The sequence below is a fragment of the Giraffa tippelskirchi genome, chromosome 2, assembly GCF_054371585.1.
Source record: "Giraffa tippelskirchi isolate mGirTip1 chromosome 2, T2T-mGirTip1v1.2.pri, whole genome shotgun sequence".
Taxonomy (NCBI): Eukaryota; Metazoa; Chordata; class Mammalia; order Artiodactyla; family Giraffidae; genus Giraffa; species Giraffa tippelskirchi.
In genome coordinates, this window is record NC_137276.1 from 153,333,624 (window position 1) to 153,350,080 (window position 16,457).

A 16,457-nucleotide genomic window follows, 5' to 3' on the forward strand; every position below is an offset into this window, starting at 1 on the left:
AAGTGTACAGATACATGAGTCTGGATTTTAAAAAAGAGAGGAGAGCAACAAGTAAATCTCTTTTCATATTTCTTAACCTATATACCCACCAGTGCATTTCAACTTACTGGAAATAATGATCACTTTTAAATACTCTGATACAACTTAGGTTTATGATTTTATGATAATGAAAAGTGTCAATTGGTTACCTTCATTTTGCAGCTGTGGCCATTTATATCACTCATTCTGTCTGCAAAGCAAAGAGTGCACCATAGAAATTGAAGGGCAAACAAGATGGACCTGCTACAAATGCAGCTCAAGTAACAAAGCAGGAAAGTTGAGTGAAAATTCATCTGAAGTTAAAAAGGGAAGGATAACCCCATCACAGGTAAAACTTGTTTTCATGTCAAGGTGGAGAAGGAAATGGCAACCCACTCCAGTATTCTTGCCTGGAGAATTCCATGGACAGAGGAACCCGGCAGGATACAGTCCATGGGATTGCCAAGAGTAGGACACGACTGAGTGACTATCACCCACTTACTCATGCAGATAGTCTTTTCTTAACAGTGTCTTTTAGACCCGGCCTCATTTTTTTTTTCAGGTCTTTATGGGCCTCAGCAAATTTGCTTAGTTTTCTGTTTCCTGCACCTTCCTCTATGCTGCCCTATCCTATAGTTGACGTTAACATAACTTAGTGAAATGTTGGACCCATTGCTTTTTTCTCTGTTTTTTGGCTTGAGAAACTGGAAGTCTGTAGTTGCGGTTTATTTAGATGTGGAAGGTTAGAAGGGCGCATGCATTGGAGATGGAGTGTAGAGAAAAGAAAGACTGTAAAGACTATCGAAGACAGAAGGATTGACTTCTGAGGTGATCCAACATTTCGGATTGGAGAAAGGAAAAATCAAAGATGATTTAGAATTATGTTTAAATCATCTAATTTATGCTAAATCAATTAAGCTTTCAATATTAAATCAGAAGATAACCCGGGGAAAAAACTGTGACCTAGCTTCTCCCAGATAATAGTTCAGAGTTTCTACACTCCAGTGGTAGCCATTAGTATCTATATTCATCCAGTAAATACGGAACCATGTGCCGGGCACTATGTTAAATGCTGGAGCAAGACATTTGTCTTATGGAGTTCGTATGACAATGAAATTATAAACGGATTTCCAGTAAGTGTTCTCCAGTTCTTTCTGACACCGATTACATGGTGTTTTTTCCATCATCAGTTCTGACACCAATTCTGTCAGTTCTCTGGGTTCCAACTGTATGTCCAGTAATGCCATTCAGTTCTCAAACTGACTACCAGGAATTAGTGTCAGACTTTGTACATTTAAGGGTCCATTCCCATGAGACTGTCCTTACCTCAGACACCAGTTATAAATGGGGTGCCAGATTACATACTCTTCTATCTGACTTGACAAATTTAGGGGTCCCTATGACCCACTCCTCCAGGTTTAATAATTCAGTAGAACGACTCACAGAACTTGGGAACATGCTTTATGTTTACCTGTTTATTATAAAGGATAGTCTGGAATAGCCATATGAAAGAGGTGCATAGGGCAAGATAAGGGGCGAAAAGGGTGCCCGGGGCTTCCATGCCATATCTTGGCATACCACCTTCCCAGTTATCAGTGTGCTCACCAACCCGGAAACTCCTTGAACCTCAACATTTAGGGGTTTTTATTGGAAGTTTCATTACCTAACCATGATTGATTCAATCGCTGGCTATTAGTGCTTAGACTCAGTATCTAGCCCTTCTCCCCTCCTCCTATATGGGGATGAGGGAAAGATGGGGAAGGAAGAACTAACTGAAAGTTCTAAGTCTCTAGTCATGGTTTGATCTTTCTGATGACCAGCTGCCATCCTGAAACTATGTAGGGGTCCCCAAGTACCAGTCATCTCATTAGCATTCAGAAGGCACTCTATCACTCAGGAGAGTCTGAGAGTTTTATGAACTATGTGATAGGAACCAGGGACAAAGACTGAATGATATCTTTTATTATACCACAAGTACTCACAGATGAACTGTGCTGTTAATGTAGATAATGAGCAGAGCTGATCTAGACATGAGATGTCATGGAAGATTTCTTCAAAGTGATAGTTAGCTGCCCCTGAAGCAAAAAAAGAAGATAGAGTTTAAGCCCAAGGATAGGCAGGAGGAGAAATATACCAGGCAGAGGGAACAGTATATGAGGAGAAATATTCCAGGCAGAGGGAACAGTATATAGAATAAACAAAGCATCTCTCCAGGAGCTAGACATTGAGTATGATTGGATCTAGAGGGTGAAAGAATGGTATTATATGAAATCAGTAAGTAAACAGGGACTATACTAATTATTTTTATGTTTGTGCTAAAGAAACAAGACATTGAAGGGCTTTAAAGAAGGAATGATATGATATGATCAAAATAGTTTTGTTTTTTTTTTTTTTAAATCAGTTCAGTTCAGTCACTCAGTCATGTCTGACTCTTTGCAACCCCATGAACTGCAGCATGCCAGGCCTCCCTGTCCATCACCAACTCCTGGAGTCCACCCAAACCCATGTCCATTGAGTCAGTGATGTCATCCAACCATCTCATCCTCTGTCGTCCCCTTCTTCTCCCACCCTCAGTCTTTCCCAGCATCAGGGTCTTTTCTAATGAGTCAGCTCTTCGCATCAGGTGGCCAAAGTATTGGAGTTTCAGCTTCAACATCAGTCCTTCCAGTGAACATCCAACACTGATCTCCTTTAGGATGGACTGGTTGGATCTCCTTGCAGTCCAAGGGACTCTTCAGAGTCTTCTCCAACACCACAGTTCAAAAGCATCAATTCTTCGGTGCTCAGTTTTCTTCACCGTCCAACTCTCACATCCATACATGACCACTGGAAACCATAGCCTTGACTAGATGGACCTTTGTTGGTAAAGTAATGTCTCTGCTTTTAAATATGCTGTCTAGGTTGGCCATAACCTTCCTTCCAAGGAGTAAGCGTCTTTTAATTTCATGGCTGCAATCACCATCAGCAGTGATTTTGGAGCCCAAAAAAATAAAGTTTGACACTGTTTCCACTGTTTCCCCATCTATTTCCCATGAAGTGATGGGACCAGATGCCATGGTCTTAGTTTTCTGAACGTTGAGCTTTAAGCCAACTTTTTCACTCTCCTCTTTCACTTTCATCAAGAGGCTCTTTAGTTCTTCTTCACTTTCTGCCATAAGGGTGGTGTCATCCACATATCTGAGGTTATTGATATTTCTCCCAGCAATCTTGATTCCAGCTTGTGTTTCTTCCAGCCCAGCGTTTCTCGTGATGTACTCTGCATATAAGTTAAATAAGCAGGGTGACAATATACAGCCTTGATGTACTCCTTTTCCTATTTGGAACCAGTCTGTTGTTCCATGTCCAGTTCTAACTGTTGCTTCCTGACCTGCATACAGATTTCTCAGGTTTTCAGAATAGTGCTTTTAAAAGAACTGCAGTACAGAAAATGAATTGAAACAAAAACAAGAATAAGTGGATGTAGGGAGACCCAAGAATATTGAAATAATTTTGTGGAAAGAAATAGTAACTTGTACTAGAATGGTGGAAGTTGGGATGGAGAAAAGAGTCATATGTAGATGTGTTTGAGGTGAGTTGCTGCTAAGTCGATTCAGTCGTGTCCGACTCTGTGCAACGCCATAGACGGCAGCCCACCAGGCTCCGCCATCCCTGGGATTCTCCAGGCAAGAATACTGGAGTGGGTTGCCATTTCCTTGACAAACATCAAAATAATTAATGTGGCCCCTGCCTACCTCACTAGCTTCATCTCATACCGCTCTTTCACCTTCTAAATTCAGTTATGCTCAACTTTTAATTCTATATTCTTTTCTGCTTTACAACAGGTAACCTATATTTGAGAGGTAGAATTAGTAGGACTTGGTGATAATTAAATGGGTTGGTGAGGGAGGGAAGACAGAGGGAAGAGTCAAAGATAGTACCCAGATTTCTTACTTGAACAATCAAATGGATGGTGGTACCATTTATTGAGATAGAAAGCAATAAATAAAGAATATACCTGAGAGTAAGAGAATTCACTGTTGAAGTTAGAGCTGTCTGCTGGATATACAGATGAAGATGTTCAATATGTTTCTGGATTGAAAATTTTATTAGTCACCCAGTGCTTCCTTGTTCACATTTAGGAAAGGAAAATTAGGTCCTGTGATTTCTAACATCTTTCTAAGCTGAATTCAAATGCAGTTGTGGGAACCTTTATTTATGCAGATACCTAAGGGTTTGCATTTTCGCACACTTCAGTTTTTTCCCCCTCTTTCAGTTATGTTCTGTTCATAAACAGATTGTGACTGAATGCATATTATTGCCTGTGTATTAACCAATTAGATTTTTTTTCTTTCTTCCTAGATACTCCCCAGAGGCTAAAATATGCTTTTTTTCCTTTTTAAAAAAATAGTTATGTAAGCAGTTATATATTTTAATACATAACTTACAAACAGTAAATTCACTTCTGCAAGTTTTGACCACCTTTACAATCAAGACATAGAGCAATATTATCACGTCCCTCAAAAGTCCCCCATAGCTCTTTGTAGTCAGCCTCTCTTTTCACCCTCCAGCCCTTGGCAACTGCTGATCCATTGGGAGTTATTTAATACCAGGTGAGACAAGGATTGAAGTTCTTTCTTTTGAATGAAGGTATCCATTGAATTGCCTTTGTACCTTAATCAAAAACCAATTGACCGTCTATATGTGGGTTTATTTCTAGACTTTCTATTCTGTTCCATTGATCTATATATCTGTCCTTGCTCCAAGACTGTGTCTTTATAATAAATCTGAATATCAGGTTGTGTGAGGCCTTCAAGTTTATTCTTCTTTCTAACATTTGGCTATTCTACTTGCTTTTCCATATAAATTAAAAAATCACTTTGTCAGTTTTTCCCAAAAATACTCATGCTGGGTTTTTATTAGGACTGTGTTGACTATATAGATAAATTAGGAGAGAGTTGACATCTTAATGATATTGAGTCCAATCCATTAACATGGTATAGCTCCCGTTATTTAAATTTTCTTTGATTTATTTCATTTCATCAATGTTCTATAGTTTTTGGCATATAAATCTTGCATATGTTTTATAAGGTTCATTTCTAAGTATTTAATGACTTGATATTACATATTTTACTGTTTTATATTTCAATTTCTAATTGTTCATTGCTAGAATATAGAAATACAATTTATTTTTGCATATTGACCTTGTATCTAGTGACCAGTGGCCTTACTAAGCTTACTTAATGAGTACTTTTTTGTATATTTTTTGGTATTATCTACATAATCATATCAAATGCAAATAATGAGTTTTATTTGTTTGTTTCCAATGTTATTTCTTTTTCTTGCCCTATTGCATTGGCCTCTAGTACAGAATTGAATAACAGTGGTGAGAATAGACATCCTTGTCTTGTTACTGATTGTAGGGGAAACTATTCATTTTTCATTATTCATTATAATGTTAACTGTAGGCTTTTGGTATGTAACCTTTATATCATGTTTAGGATGTTCTCTTTTACTCCACGTTTTGTTGAGAATTTGTTCCAAGGATGGATGTTGAATTTTGAAGACATTTGTACTACGTTGGTTGCCATGTTGCCATATCCACACACCTCACACAAGAAGTAATCTGTTTCATTGACTTTCCTCTTGCCTGCTCTCAGAGCATTGAGAGAAGGGAAGTTATTTTGAAATTGGATCTATATGTCAACGGAAGCTTTATTTCTGAGGCTATCCTGTTCTGCAGGGCAGAAGAAATGAGTTCAACCATTTCATTTCTTTAGGAAACTCCAGTGGGATTACTGATCATCCTCTTGAAAATCTGTTAGATGCTTCCTAATTAAAAAAGAAAAATAGAAGGAGAAATATTTTGGATTCCTTTTATTTTCTAGCTGTCTGTCTCCTTTGTTTTTCTTAGTAATATTTTGTAAAAGGATCTAGTGGGTTAGTAATGCAAGGAAAGAGAAGATGAAATTTACCAAATACATGCTTTAGATGTGAATATAATGATCTTCACAACAACTTTAGCTGAAGGAACTGTATATAGCTCAGAGAAGAAGGACCAGTATTTGAAATCAAGTTTTTAAAATCATCATCACTCTTAGCTTTCCTGCCTCCTGACTGTTCTATTTTTAGTATTCTGAGTCTATTGAAATCTGGTAAAGGTGATTTTTAAAATTAAGGACTCTGAGGGAGAAGGTGAGGGTGGGACGTTCTGGGAGAATAGCATTGAAACATGTATATTATCATATGTGAAACAGAACACCATTCCATGTTCGATGCATGAGACAAATGCTCAGGGCCGGGGCAATGGGATGACCCAGAGGGATGGGATGGGGAGGGAGGTGGGTGGGGGGGTCCAGGAAGGGGAACACATGTAAACCCATGGCTGATTGATGTCAATGTATGGCAAAAACTATTACAATATTGTAAAGTAATTAGCCCCCAACTAAAATAAATAAATTTATTAAAAAAAAAATTAAGTTCAGTTGCTCAGTTGTGTCCAACTATTTGCAACCCCATTGACTGCAGGATGCCAGGCTTCCCTGTCCATCAACAAACTCCCAGAGCTTACTCAGTCAGACTCATGTCCATCAAGTTGGTGATGCCATCTAACCATCTCATCCTCTGTCGCCCCCTTCTCCTCCCACCTTCAATCTTTCCCAGCATCAGGGTCTTTTCCAGTGAGTCTGTTCTTCGCATAAGGTGGCCAAAGGATTGCAATTTCAGCTTCAGCATCCATCCTTCCAATGAATGTTCAGAATTGATTTCTTTTAAGATTGACTGGTTGGATCTTCTTGCGGTCCATGGGACTCTCAAGAGTTTTCTCCAACACCACAGTTGAAAAGCATCAATTCTTTGGTGCTCAACTTTCTTTATAGTGCAACTCTCACATCCATACATGACTACTGGAAAAACCATAGCCTTGACTAGATGGACCTTTGTTGGCAAAATAATGTCTCTGCTTTTTAATATGCTGTCTAGGTGGGGCATAGCTTTTCTTCCAAGGAGCATGCATCTTTTAATTTCATGACTGCAGTCACCATCTGCAGGGATTTTGGAGCCCAAGAAAATAAAGTCTCTCACTGTTTCCATTGTTCCCCTTCTATTTGCCATGAAGTGATGGGACTGGATGCCATGATGTTAGTTTTCTGAATGTTGAGTTTTAAGTCAACTTTTTCATTCACTCTCCTCTTTCACTTTCATCAAGAGGCTCTTTAGTTCTTCTTCACTTTTTGCCATAAGGGTGATGTCATCTGCATATCTGAGGTTATTGATAATTCTCCCAGCAGTCTTGATTCCACCTTATGCTTCATCCAGCCTGGCATTTCGCCTGATGTACTCTGCATATAAGTTAAATAAGCAGGGTGACAGTATACAGCCTTGACATACTCCTTTCCCGATTTGGAACCAGTCTGTTCTTCCATGTCTGGTTCTAACTGTTGCTTCTTGACCTGCATACAGATTTCTCAGGAGGCAGGTAAGGTGGCCTGGTATTCCTGTCACTTTAAGAATTTTCCACAGTTTGTTGTTATCCACACAGTCAAAGGCTTTGGCGTAGTCAATAAAGCAGAAGTAGATGTCTTTCTGGAACTCTCTTGCTTTTTCGATGATCCAGCGAATGTTGGCAATCTGATCTCTGGTTCCTCTGCCTTTTCTAAATCCAGCTTGAACATCTGGAAGTTCACGGTTCATGTATTGTTGAAACCTGGCTTGGAGAATTTTGAGCATTACTTTGCTAGTGTGTGAGATGAGTGCAATTGTGCAGTAGTTTGAACATTTTTTGGCATTGCCTTTCTTTTTTAAAGTACAATGATACTCTGTTGGCTGTGCTAACTTACGATTTCTTACCATTGTATGAACCATTGACATTTTTAATTGTAAGAAAATTTTAAATGAAGATATTAATTCTATACCTGATGGGTTTTATCAAGCTTAATTTCATGAGAGTTCAACTTTGCTCTTTTTAATTTCCTTCAAAAATCTGTCACCCTTGGGTATTAAGTTCCTAATCTGTGCATGGAGAGAAACAGGTGTGTGTCCCAGTGACTCCAAAATCAAGCTGAGATTGCCAGTCAGCTTCCACCTGTTGCTTTCTATCCTCAGTAGATACTGAATACATTTGAAGCTTTTCACTGCCTTTGTAATATGATCCTTCTGTCTAATAGCTTTTTATTTCATCCTTTTCCAAGACTTGAGATGATTGACTTTTTTACTTCTTCAGTTACTGACTCTTACTCAGGAGGATACAAGTAACCCTCAGACCTGTGGTTTTCTTGGATAAAATCTTTTTTCTTGCCTCTCTTACTCTCATTTCTGTTTTTCACAACTGATCAATATATATAAGCCATAACTCTGACATGTCAATTTTCTCCAAACAGTTCTACACAGGCATGATTCGAGTTATTCTCCCAGAAAATCTGCTTTCCTCTGGAACAAGTTTTTTATTCTTTGCAAGGAAATGTAACAGAAATGACTCAGATTTCTTTCTTTCTTTCCTTATTACCACCCCCTCTCCCCTCAGGTTTACAGTAGGTCAATCAGAATATAGGTCCTAAGAATAGACCTTGCAAATTGAATTTTCCGTTTTGCATTCTCTACATATTACTCACAGATAAAATACATTTGAGAAACTAATTTCAACTGAAATACTCATCCTGCTTTTATCTTTGATTATTCTTTTATTAAATTTATGGTAGCAAATAACCACCTTCATCGGCACTGATTAGCATTAGAAGAAATTTAACTTACTATTATTCATTTTAAAAATAATAATTCTTGGCCAGCAGGCAGCTTAATATCAATTAAAAGAAATATAATGAAAAATTTACTAGATTTTAGTTTTAACATTAATTAACAGGGCTTAAATTTCTTGAGAGCTGGCAAAAAGCTAACACATTATTATGTGCCAGAAATATTCCAATTGTTATTCCTCTTAAAACTTAAAAAACTGAGAGCACACAAAAAATGAAAACTACAGGCCAATATCACTGATAAACATAGATGCAAAAATCCTCAACAAAATTTTAGCAAACAGAAATCAGCAACACATCAAAAAGCTCATATACCATGATCAAGTAGGGTTTATTCCAGGTTTGCAAGGATTCTTCAATATATGCAAATCAGTCAATGTGATGCACCATATTAGCAAGTTGAAAGATTAAAAACCATATGATAATCTCAACAGATGCAGGAAAAGCCTTTGACAAAACTCAGCACCCATTTATGATTAAAACTCTTCAAAAAATGGGCATAGAAGGAACCTACCTCAACATAGTAAAGGCCATATATGATAAGCCTACAGGAAACATTATTCTCAATGGTGAAAAACTGAAAGCATTCCCCCTAAGATCAGGAACAAGACAAGGGTGTCCACTTTCACCACTATTATTCAGCATAGTTCTGGAAGCAGCTCATACAACTTGATGCCAGAAAAACAAACAATCCAATCAAAAAGTGGGAAAAAGACCTAAACAGACATTTCTCCAGAGAAGACATACAGATGGCTAACAAACACATGAAAAGATGCTCAACATTGCTCATTATTACAGAATGCAAATCAAAACTGCAGTGAGATATCACCTCACACTAGTCAGAATGGCTATCATCAAAAAGTCTACAAACAATAAATTCTGGAGAGGGTGTGGAGAAAAGGGAACCCTCTTGCACTATTGGTGGGAATGTAAATTGATACAGCCACTATGGAAGACAGTGTGGAGATTCCTTAAAAAACTAGGAATAAAACCACCATATGACCAATCCCACTCCTACGCATATACCCTGTTCAGTTCAGTTCAGTCGCTCAGTCGTGTCCAACTCGTTGCGACCCCATGAATTGCAGCACGCCAGGCCTCTCTGTCCATCACCAACTCCCGGAGTCTACCCAAACCCATGTCCATCGAGTCAGTGATGCCATCCAACCATCTCATCCTCTGTCGTCCCCTTCTCCTCCCGCCCCCAATCCTACCCTACTCATAGGGTCTTTTCCAATGAGTCAACTCTTCGCATGAGGTGGCCAAAGTATTGGAGTTTCAGCTTCAACATCAGTCCTTCCAATGAACACCCAGGATCGATCTCTTTTAGGATGGATTGATTGGATCTCCTTGCAGTCCAAGGGACTCTCAAGAGTCTTCTCCAACACCACAGTTCAAAAGCATCAATTCTGCGGCACTCAGCTTTCTTCACCATCTAACTCTCACATCCATACATGACCACTGGAAAAACCATAGCCTTGACTAGACGGACTTTTGTTGGCAAAGTAATGTCTCTGCTTTTAAATATGCTATCTAGGTTGGCCATAACCTTCCTTCCAAGGAGTAAGCGTCTTTTAATTTCATGGCTGCAATCACCATCAGCAGTGATTTTGGAGCCCAAAAAAATAAAGTTTGACACTGTTTCCACTGTTTCCCCATCTATTTCCCATGAAGTGATGGGACCAGATGCCATGATCTTAGTTTTCTGAACGTTGAGCTTTAAGCCAACTTTTTCACTCTCTTCTTTCACTTTCATCAAGAGGCTCTTTAGTTCTTCACTTTCTGCCATAAGGGTGGTATCATCCGCATATCTGAGGTTATTGATATTTCTCCCGGCAGTCTTGATTCCAGCTTGTGTTTCTTCCAGCCCAGCGTTTATCGTGATGTACTCTGCATATAACCTAGATGTCCATTGACAGATGAATGGGTAAAGAAGTTGTGATAGATATACACAATGGAATATTACTCAGCCATAAAAAGGAATGCATTTGAGTCAGTTTTAATGAGGTGGATGAACCTAGAGTCTATTATATAGAGTGAAGTAAGTCAGAAAGATAAATACTGTATTCTAACGCATACGTACGGAATCTAGAAAAATGATACTGAAGAATTTATTTACAGGGCAGCAGTGGAGAAACAGACATAGAGAATAGACTTATGGACATTGTGAGAGGGGAGGAGAGGGTGAGATGTGTGGAAAGAGTAACATGGAAACTTACATTACCATATGCAAAATAGATAGCCAACAGGAATTTTCTGTATGGCTCAGGAAACTCAAACAGGGCTCTGTATCAACATAGAGGGGTGGGATGAGGAGGGAAATGGGAAGGAGTTTCAAAAGGGAGGGGATATGTGTATACCTATGGCTGATTCATGTTGAGGTTTGACAGAAAACAGCAAAATTCTGTAAAGCAATTATCCTTCAGTAAAAAATAAATTAATGAAAAAAATAAATTTTTTAAAAAATGAGAGCATTTGGAGACTCATTACAAAGTCTTACTATGTGTAGCTTGATATCTTTTTCAGATTTGGATATATCATCCCTTTTCAGTAAATGACCAGATACAGCAGTCAAATATCAGAGTTTTTTGTTTTTTCAGTAAGAGATAAATATCCAAAGAAGAAGGGGATTGAAAATAAGCATATATACCTATTCATCCTTAACAATCACAAAAGGAGAGAATTAAAAGAAATAAGCTAATACCTTCCCTGGTACTTGGAGTTGGTTTTATTTCTTGGTTTTTAGAATTTTGTAAGAAAATGCTTGATTTAGGGGGATAAATTTACACACAATCTCAGATGGAAGTATTTACAACTTTGAAGAAATTATTCAGTAAGTGACATTTATTAATGCTCACTGGTCATAATTTTCTGTTAACCATTGTACATTGGTTATTTATCCCACTATAAATTGGAGATTTGTTTTACATGCCATTTAATGAAATTGGAAATCTGGTATTAAGGCCCTGTTTTCATTTCTCTGTTTTCACAGAATGTTAGCTCCCTGTTATAAGCATGTAGACTCAAACAAAATTCTAAAAAATGAGTTTTAAAGATAGAAGCATTTCTCAAAAGAGTACCTTCTAAATTAAACTTACAAATGAAATGAATATTAATATGTCTCAGAAGTGCAGAGAGGTGATAAATAATTCTAACATAAATACATCTTTTTAGGAGACTTATGTTCATTTTCCAATATTCTTGTTATTGTATACAAGTATTAAGTGATTCATTACTTCAGCTAATATATAATGTATACCTTGTTATTGTTATTCACTTGCTCAGTTGTGTCTTGTTCTTTGTGACCCCATGGACTACAGCATGCCAGGTTTCCCTGTCCTTCACTATCTCCTGGAGATTTCTCAAACTCATGTCCATTGAGTCAGTGATGCAATCCAACCATCTCATCTTCTGTTGCCCCCATCTTCTCTTGCCCTCAGTCTTTCCTAGCATCAGGGTCTTTTCCAGTGAGTCCATTCTTCACATAAGGTGCCCAGAGTATTAGAGCTTCAGGTTCAGCATCAGTTCTTCCAAGGAGTATTCAGGGTTGATTTCCTTGCTGTCCAAGGGACTCTTAAGAGTCTTCTCCAATGCCATAGTTTAAAAGCATCAATAGTTTGGCACTCAGCCTTCTTTATGGTCCATCTCTCACATCCTCACATGACTACTGGAAAAACCAAAGCTTTGACTAGATGGACCTTTGTTGACAAAGTGATGTCTGTGCTTTTTAATACGCTGCCTAGGTTGGTCATAGCTTTTCTTCCAAGGAGCAAGCATCTTTTATTTCATGGCTGATGTCACTGTCTGCAGTGATTTTGGAGCCCAAGAAAATAGTCTGTCACTGTTTCCCATTGTTTCCCTTTCTATTTGCCATGGAGTGATGGGACTGGATGCCATGATCTTAGTTTTTTGAATGTTGAGTTTTAAACCAACTTTTTCACTCTCCTCTTTGACCTTCATCAAGAGGATCTTTACTTCCTCTTCACTGTCTGTCATAAGGTGTCATCTGCTTATCTGAAGTTATTGATACTTCTTCCGGCAGTCTTGATTCCAGCTTGATCTTCATCCAGCCCAGCATTTCCCATGATGTACTCTACATATAAGTTAAATAAGCAGGGTGACAGTATACAGCCTTGATATACTCCTTTCTCAATTTTGAACCAGTCTGTTGTTCTGTGTCTGGTTCTAATTGTTGCTTCTTGACCTGCATACAGGTTTCTCAGGAGGCATGTAAGGTGGTCTGGTATTCCCATCTCTTGAAGAATTTTCCACAGTTTGTTGTGATCCACATAGTCAAAGGCTTTAGCATAGTCAATGAAGCAAAAGTAGATGTTTTTCTGGAATTCCATTGCTTTTCTGTGATCCAGCAAATGTTGGCAATTTGATCTCTGATTCCTCTGCCTTTTCCAAATCCAGCTTGTACATCTGCAAGTTCTTGGTTCACATACTTCGAAGGCTAGCTTGAAGGATTTTGAACATTACCTTCCTAGCATGTGAAATGAGCACAATTGTGTGGTAGTTTGAACATGCTTTGGCATGGTGGGATTGGAATGAAAACTGACCTCTTCCTGTCCTGTGGCCACCATTGAGTGCTGCACTTTAACAGCATCATCTTTTAGGGCTTGAAATAGCTCAGCTGAAATTCCATTACTTCCACTAGCTTTGTTTGTAGTAATGCTTCCTAAGGCCTACTTGATTTCATACTTGAGGATGTTTAGCTCTAGGTCAGTGACCACACCATCATGATTATCTGGGTTATTGAGACCCTCTTTGTACAATTCTGTGTATTCTTGCTGCCTCTTCTTAATATCTTCTGGTTCTGTTAGATCTATACCATTTCTGTCCTTTATTTTGTCCATCTTTGCATGAAATATTCCTTTGGTATCTCTAATTTTCTTGAAGAGATCTCTTGTTTTTTCCATTCTATTGTTTTCCTGTATTTCTTTGCATTGTTTACTTAAGAAGGCTTTTTTATCTCGCCTTGCTATTCTTTGGAACTCTGCATTCAGATGGGTATATCTTTCCTTTTCTCCTTTGCCTTTCACTTCTCTTCTTAGCTGTTTATAAGGCCTCCTCAAACAACCATTTTGCCTTGTTGAATCCCTTTTTCTTGGGGATGGTTTTGGTCACCACCTCCTGTACAGTGTTACAACCCTCCATCCATAGTTTTTCAGTAGCATATTGGGCACCTACCCATCTGGGGGGTTCATCTTTCAGTGTCCTATCTTTTTGCCTTTTCATACTGTTTATGGGTTCTTAAGGCAAGAGTACTGAAGTGGTTTGCCATTCCCTTCTCCAGTGGACCACATTTTGTCAGAACTCTCCACCATGACTCGTCCTTCTTGGGTGGCCCTACATGACATGGCTTAGTTTGACTGAGTTAGACAAGGCTGTGGTCCCTGTGATCAGATTGGCTAGTTTTTTGTGATTGTGGTTTCACTCCATCTGCCCTCTGATGCCCTCTCTCAGGGCCTTCCGTCTTAGTGGGGTTTCTCGTACCTTGGACGTGGGGTATCTCTTCACGGCTGCTCCAGCAAAGCGCAGCTGCTGCTCCTTACCTTGGATGTGGAGTATCTCCTCTCGACCGCTTGCTGCTCCAGTGCCACGCAGCTGCTGCTCAGGCTTCAGCAATATGTAAACCGTGAACTTTCAGATGCTCAAGCTGGATTTAGAAAAGGCAGAGGAACCAGAGATCAGATTGCCAACATCCGCTGGATCATCGAAAAAGCAAGAGAGTTCCAGAAAAACATCTATTCCTGCTTTATTGACTACGCTAAAGCCTTTGACTGTGTGGATCGCAATAAACTGTGGAAAATTCTGAAAGAGATGGGAATACCAGACCACCTGACCTGCCTCTTGAGAAATCTGTATGCAGGTCAGGAAGCAACAGTTCGAACTGGACATGGAACAACAGACTGGTTCCAAATAGGAAAAGGAGTACGTCAAGGCTGTATATTGTCACCCTGCTTATTTAACTTATATACAGAGTACATCATGAGAAACGCTGGGCTGGAGGAAGCACAAGCTGGAATCAAGATTGCCAGGAGAAATATCAATAACCTCAGATATGCAGATGACACCACCCTTATGGCAGAAAGTGAAGAAGAACTAAAGAGCCTCTTGATGAAAGTGAAAAAGGAGAGTGAAAAAGTTGGCTTAAAGCTCAACATTCAGAAAACTAACATCATGGCAAACGGTCCATCACTTCATGACAAATGGATGAGGAAACAGTGGAAATAGTAGCAGACTTTATTTTTTTGGGCTCCAAAATCACTGTAGATGGTGACTGCAAGAAATGAAATTAAAAGACACTTCTTGGAAGGAAAGTTATGACCAACCTAGACAGCATATTAAAAAGCAGAGACATTACTTTGCCAACAAGTCCATCTAGTCAAGGCTGTGATTTTTCCATTAGTCATGTATAGATGTGAGAGTTGGACTATGAAGAAAGCTGAGTGCCGAAGAATTGATGCTTTTGAACTGTGGTGTTGGAGAAGATTCTTGAGAGTCCCTTGGACTGCAAGAAGATCCAACCAGTCCATCCTAAAGGAAATCAGTCCTGAATAGTCTTTGGAAGGACTGAATTTGAAGCTGAAACTCCAATACTTTGGCCACCTGATGTGAAGAACTGACTCATTTGAAAAGACCCTGATGCTGGGAAAGATTGAAGGCAGGAGGAGAAAGGGATGACAGAGGATGAGATGGTTGGATGGCATCACCAACTCAGTGGACATGAGTTGGTGATGGACAGGGAGGCCTGGCATGCTGCAATCTATGGGGTCACAAAGAGTCGGACACGACTGAGCGACTGAACTGAACTGATAGTTCTTCAGGCACTTTATCAGATATAATCCCTTAAACCTATTTGTCACCTCCATTCTATAATCATAAGGGATTTGAATAGGTCACACCTGAATGGCCTAGTGGTTTTCCCTACTTTCTTTAATTTCAGTCTGAATTTGGCAATAAGGAGTTCATGATCTGAGCCACAGTCAGCTCCCGGTTTTGGTTTTGCTGACTGTATAGAGCTTCTCCCTTTTTGGCTGCAAAGGATATAATCAGTCTGATTTCAGTATTGACCATGTGGTGATTTCCATGTGTAGCGTCGTCTCTTGTCTTGTTGGAATGTATGCCTACTTTGGGCCAAAAACTGTTCTTGGTACCAAATATGCATTGGTGAATAGCAACAAGGAAATAGTTCCCAACATCATGTAGCTTACCATCTAATAAGAGAGGTAGACAGTAATTAAGTAAACAAACTATCAAACATATAATTTCAAATTGTGATAGGTATATGAGTACTATGAGGGAACAGAATGTTACAGGGAGAACAGAAGGAAAACCTACTTTGGATTGGGGGGTCAGGAAAATATCTATCTGCAGAGATAAGAAGGATCCAGCCCTGGAAGAACATTCAAAGCAAAAGATAACAACAGGCACAAAGGAACAGAGGAGGAAGTAACTTGTTCAAGGAACTGAAGAAGATCAGTCTGAAACATAGTGATAAAGGGGAACATGGCAAAGAATAAGATTTAAGAGGTAGGGAGGGCCAGATCCTTATTAGCTTGTAAGATTCTGGTAAAGAGTTTAGTTTATATTCTTATAGTAAGCGTAAGAAGAGTTTAAAACAAGGGAATTGATACTGTCCATTGATTGTGATTGTGGAAAGTGTGTAGACAACCACACCACTATTACCATCCAAGTCTTCACCTC

At 39.0% G+C, this 16,457-nt stretch overlaps 1 protein-coding gene across 50 annotated transcripts in view; it reads left to right on the top strand.

Moving 5' to 3' along the window:
• Positions 1–16,457, top strand: part of VPS8 (VPS8 subunit of CORVET complex) — a 378,806-nt gene that overhangs the window by 310,490 nt on the left and 51,859 nt on the right. For all 50 annotated transcript variants that reach the window (XM_081571329.1, XM_081571349.1, XM_081571332.1 and 47 more), the window contains one exon: positions 202–367. In XM_081571329.1, the coding sequence (XP_081427455.1) occupies positions 202–367 (166 nt within the window). The remainder of the gene's footprint in view (positions 1–201; positions 368–16,457) is intronic.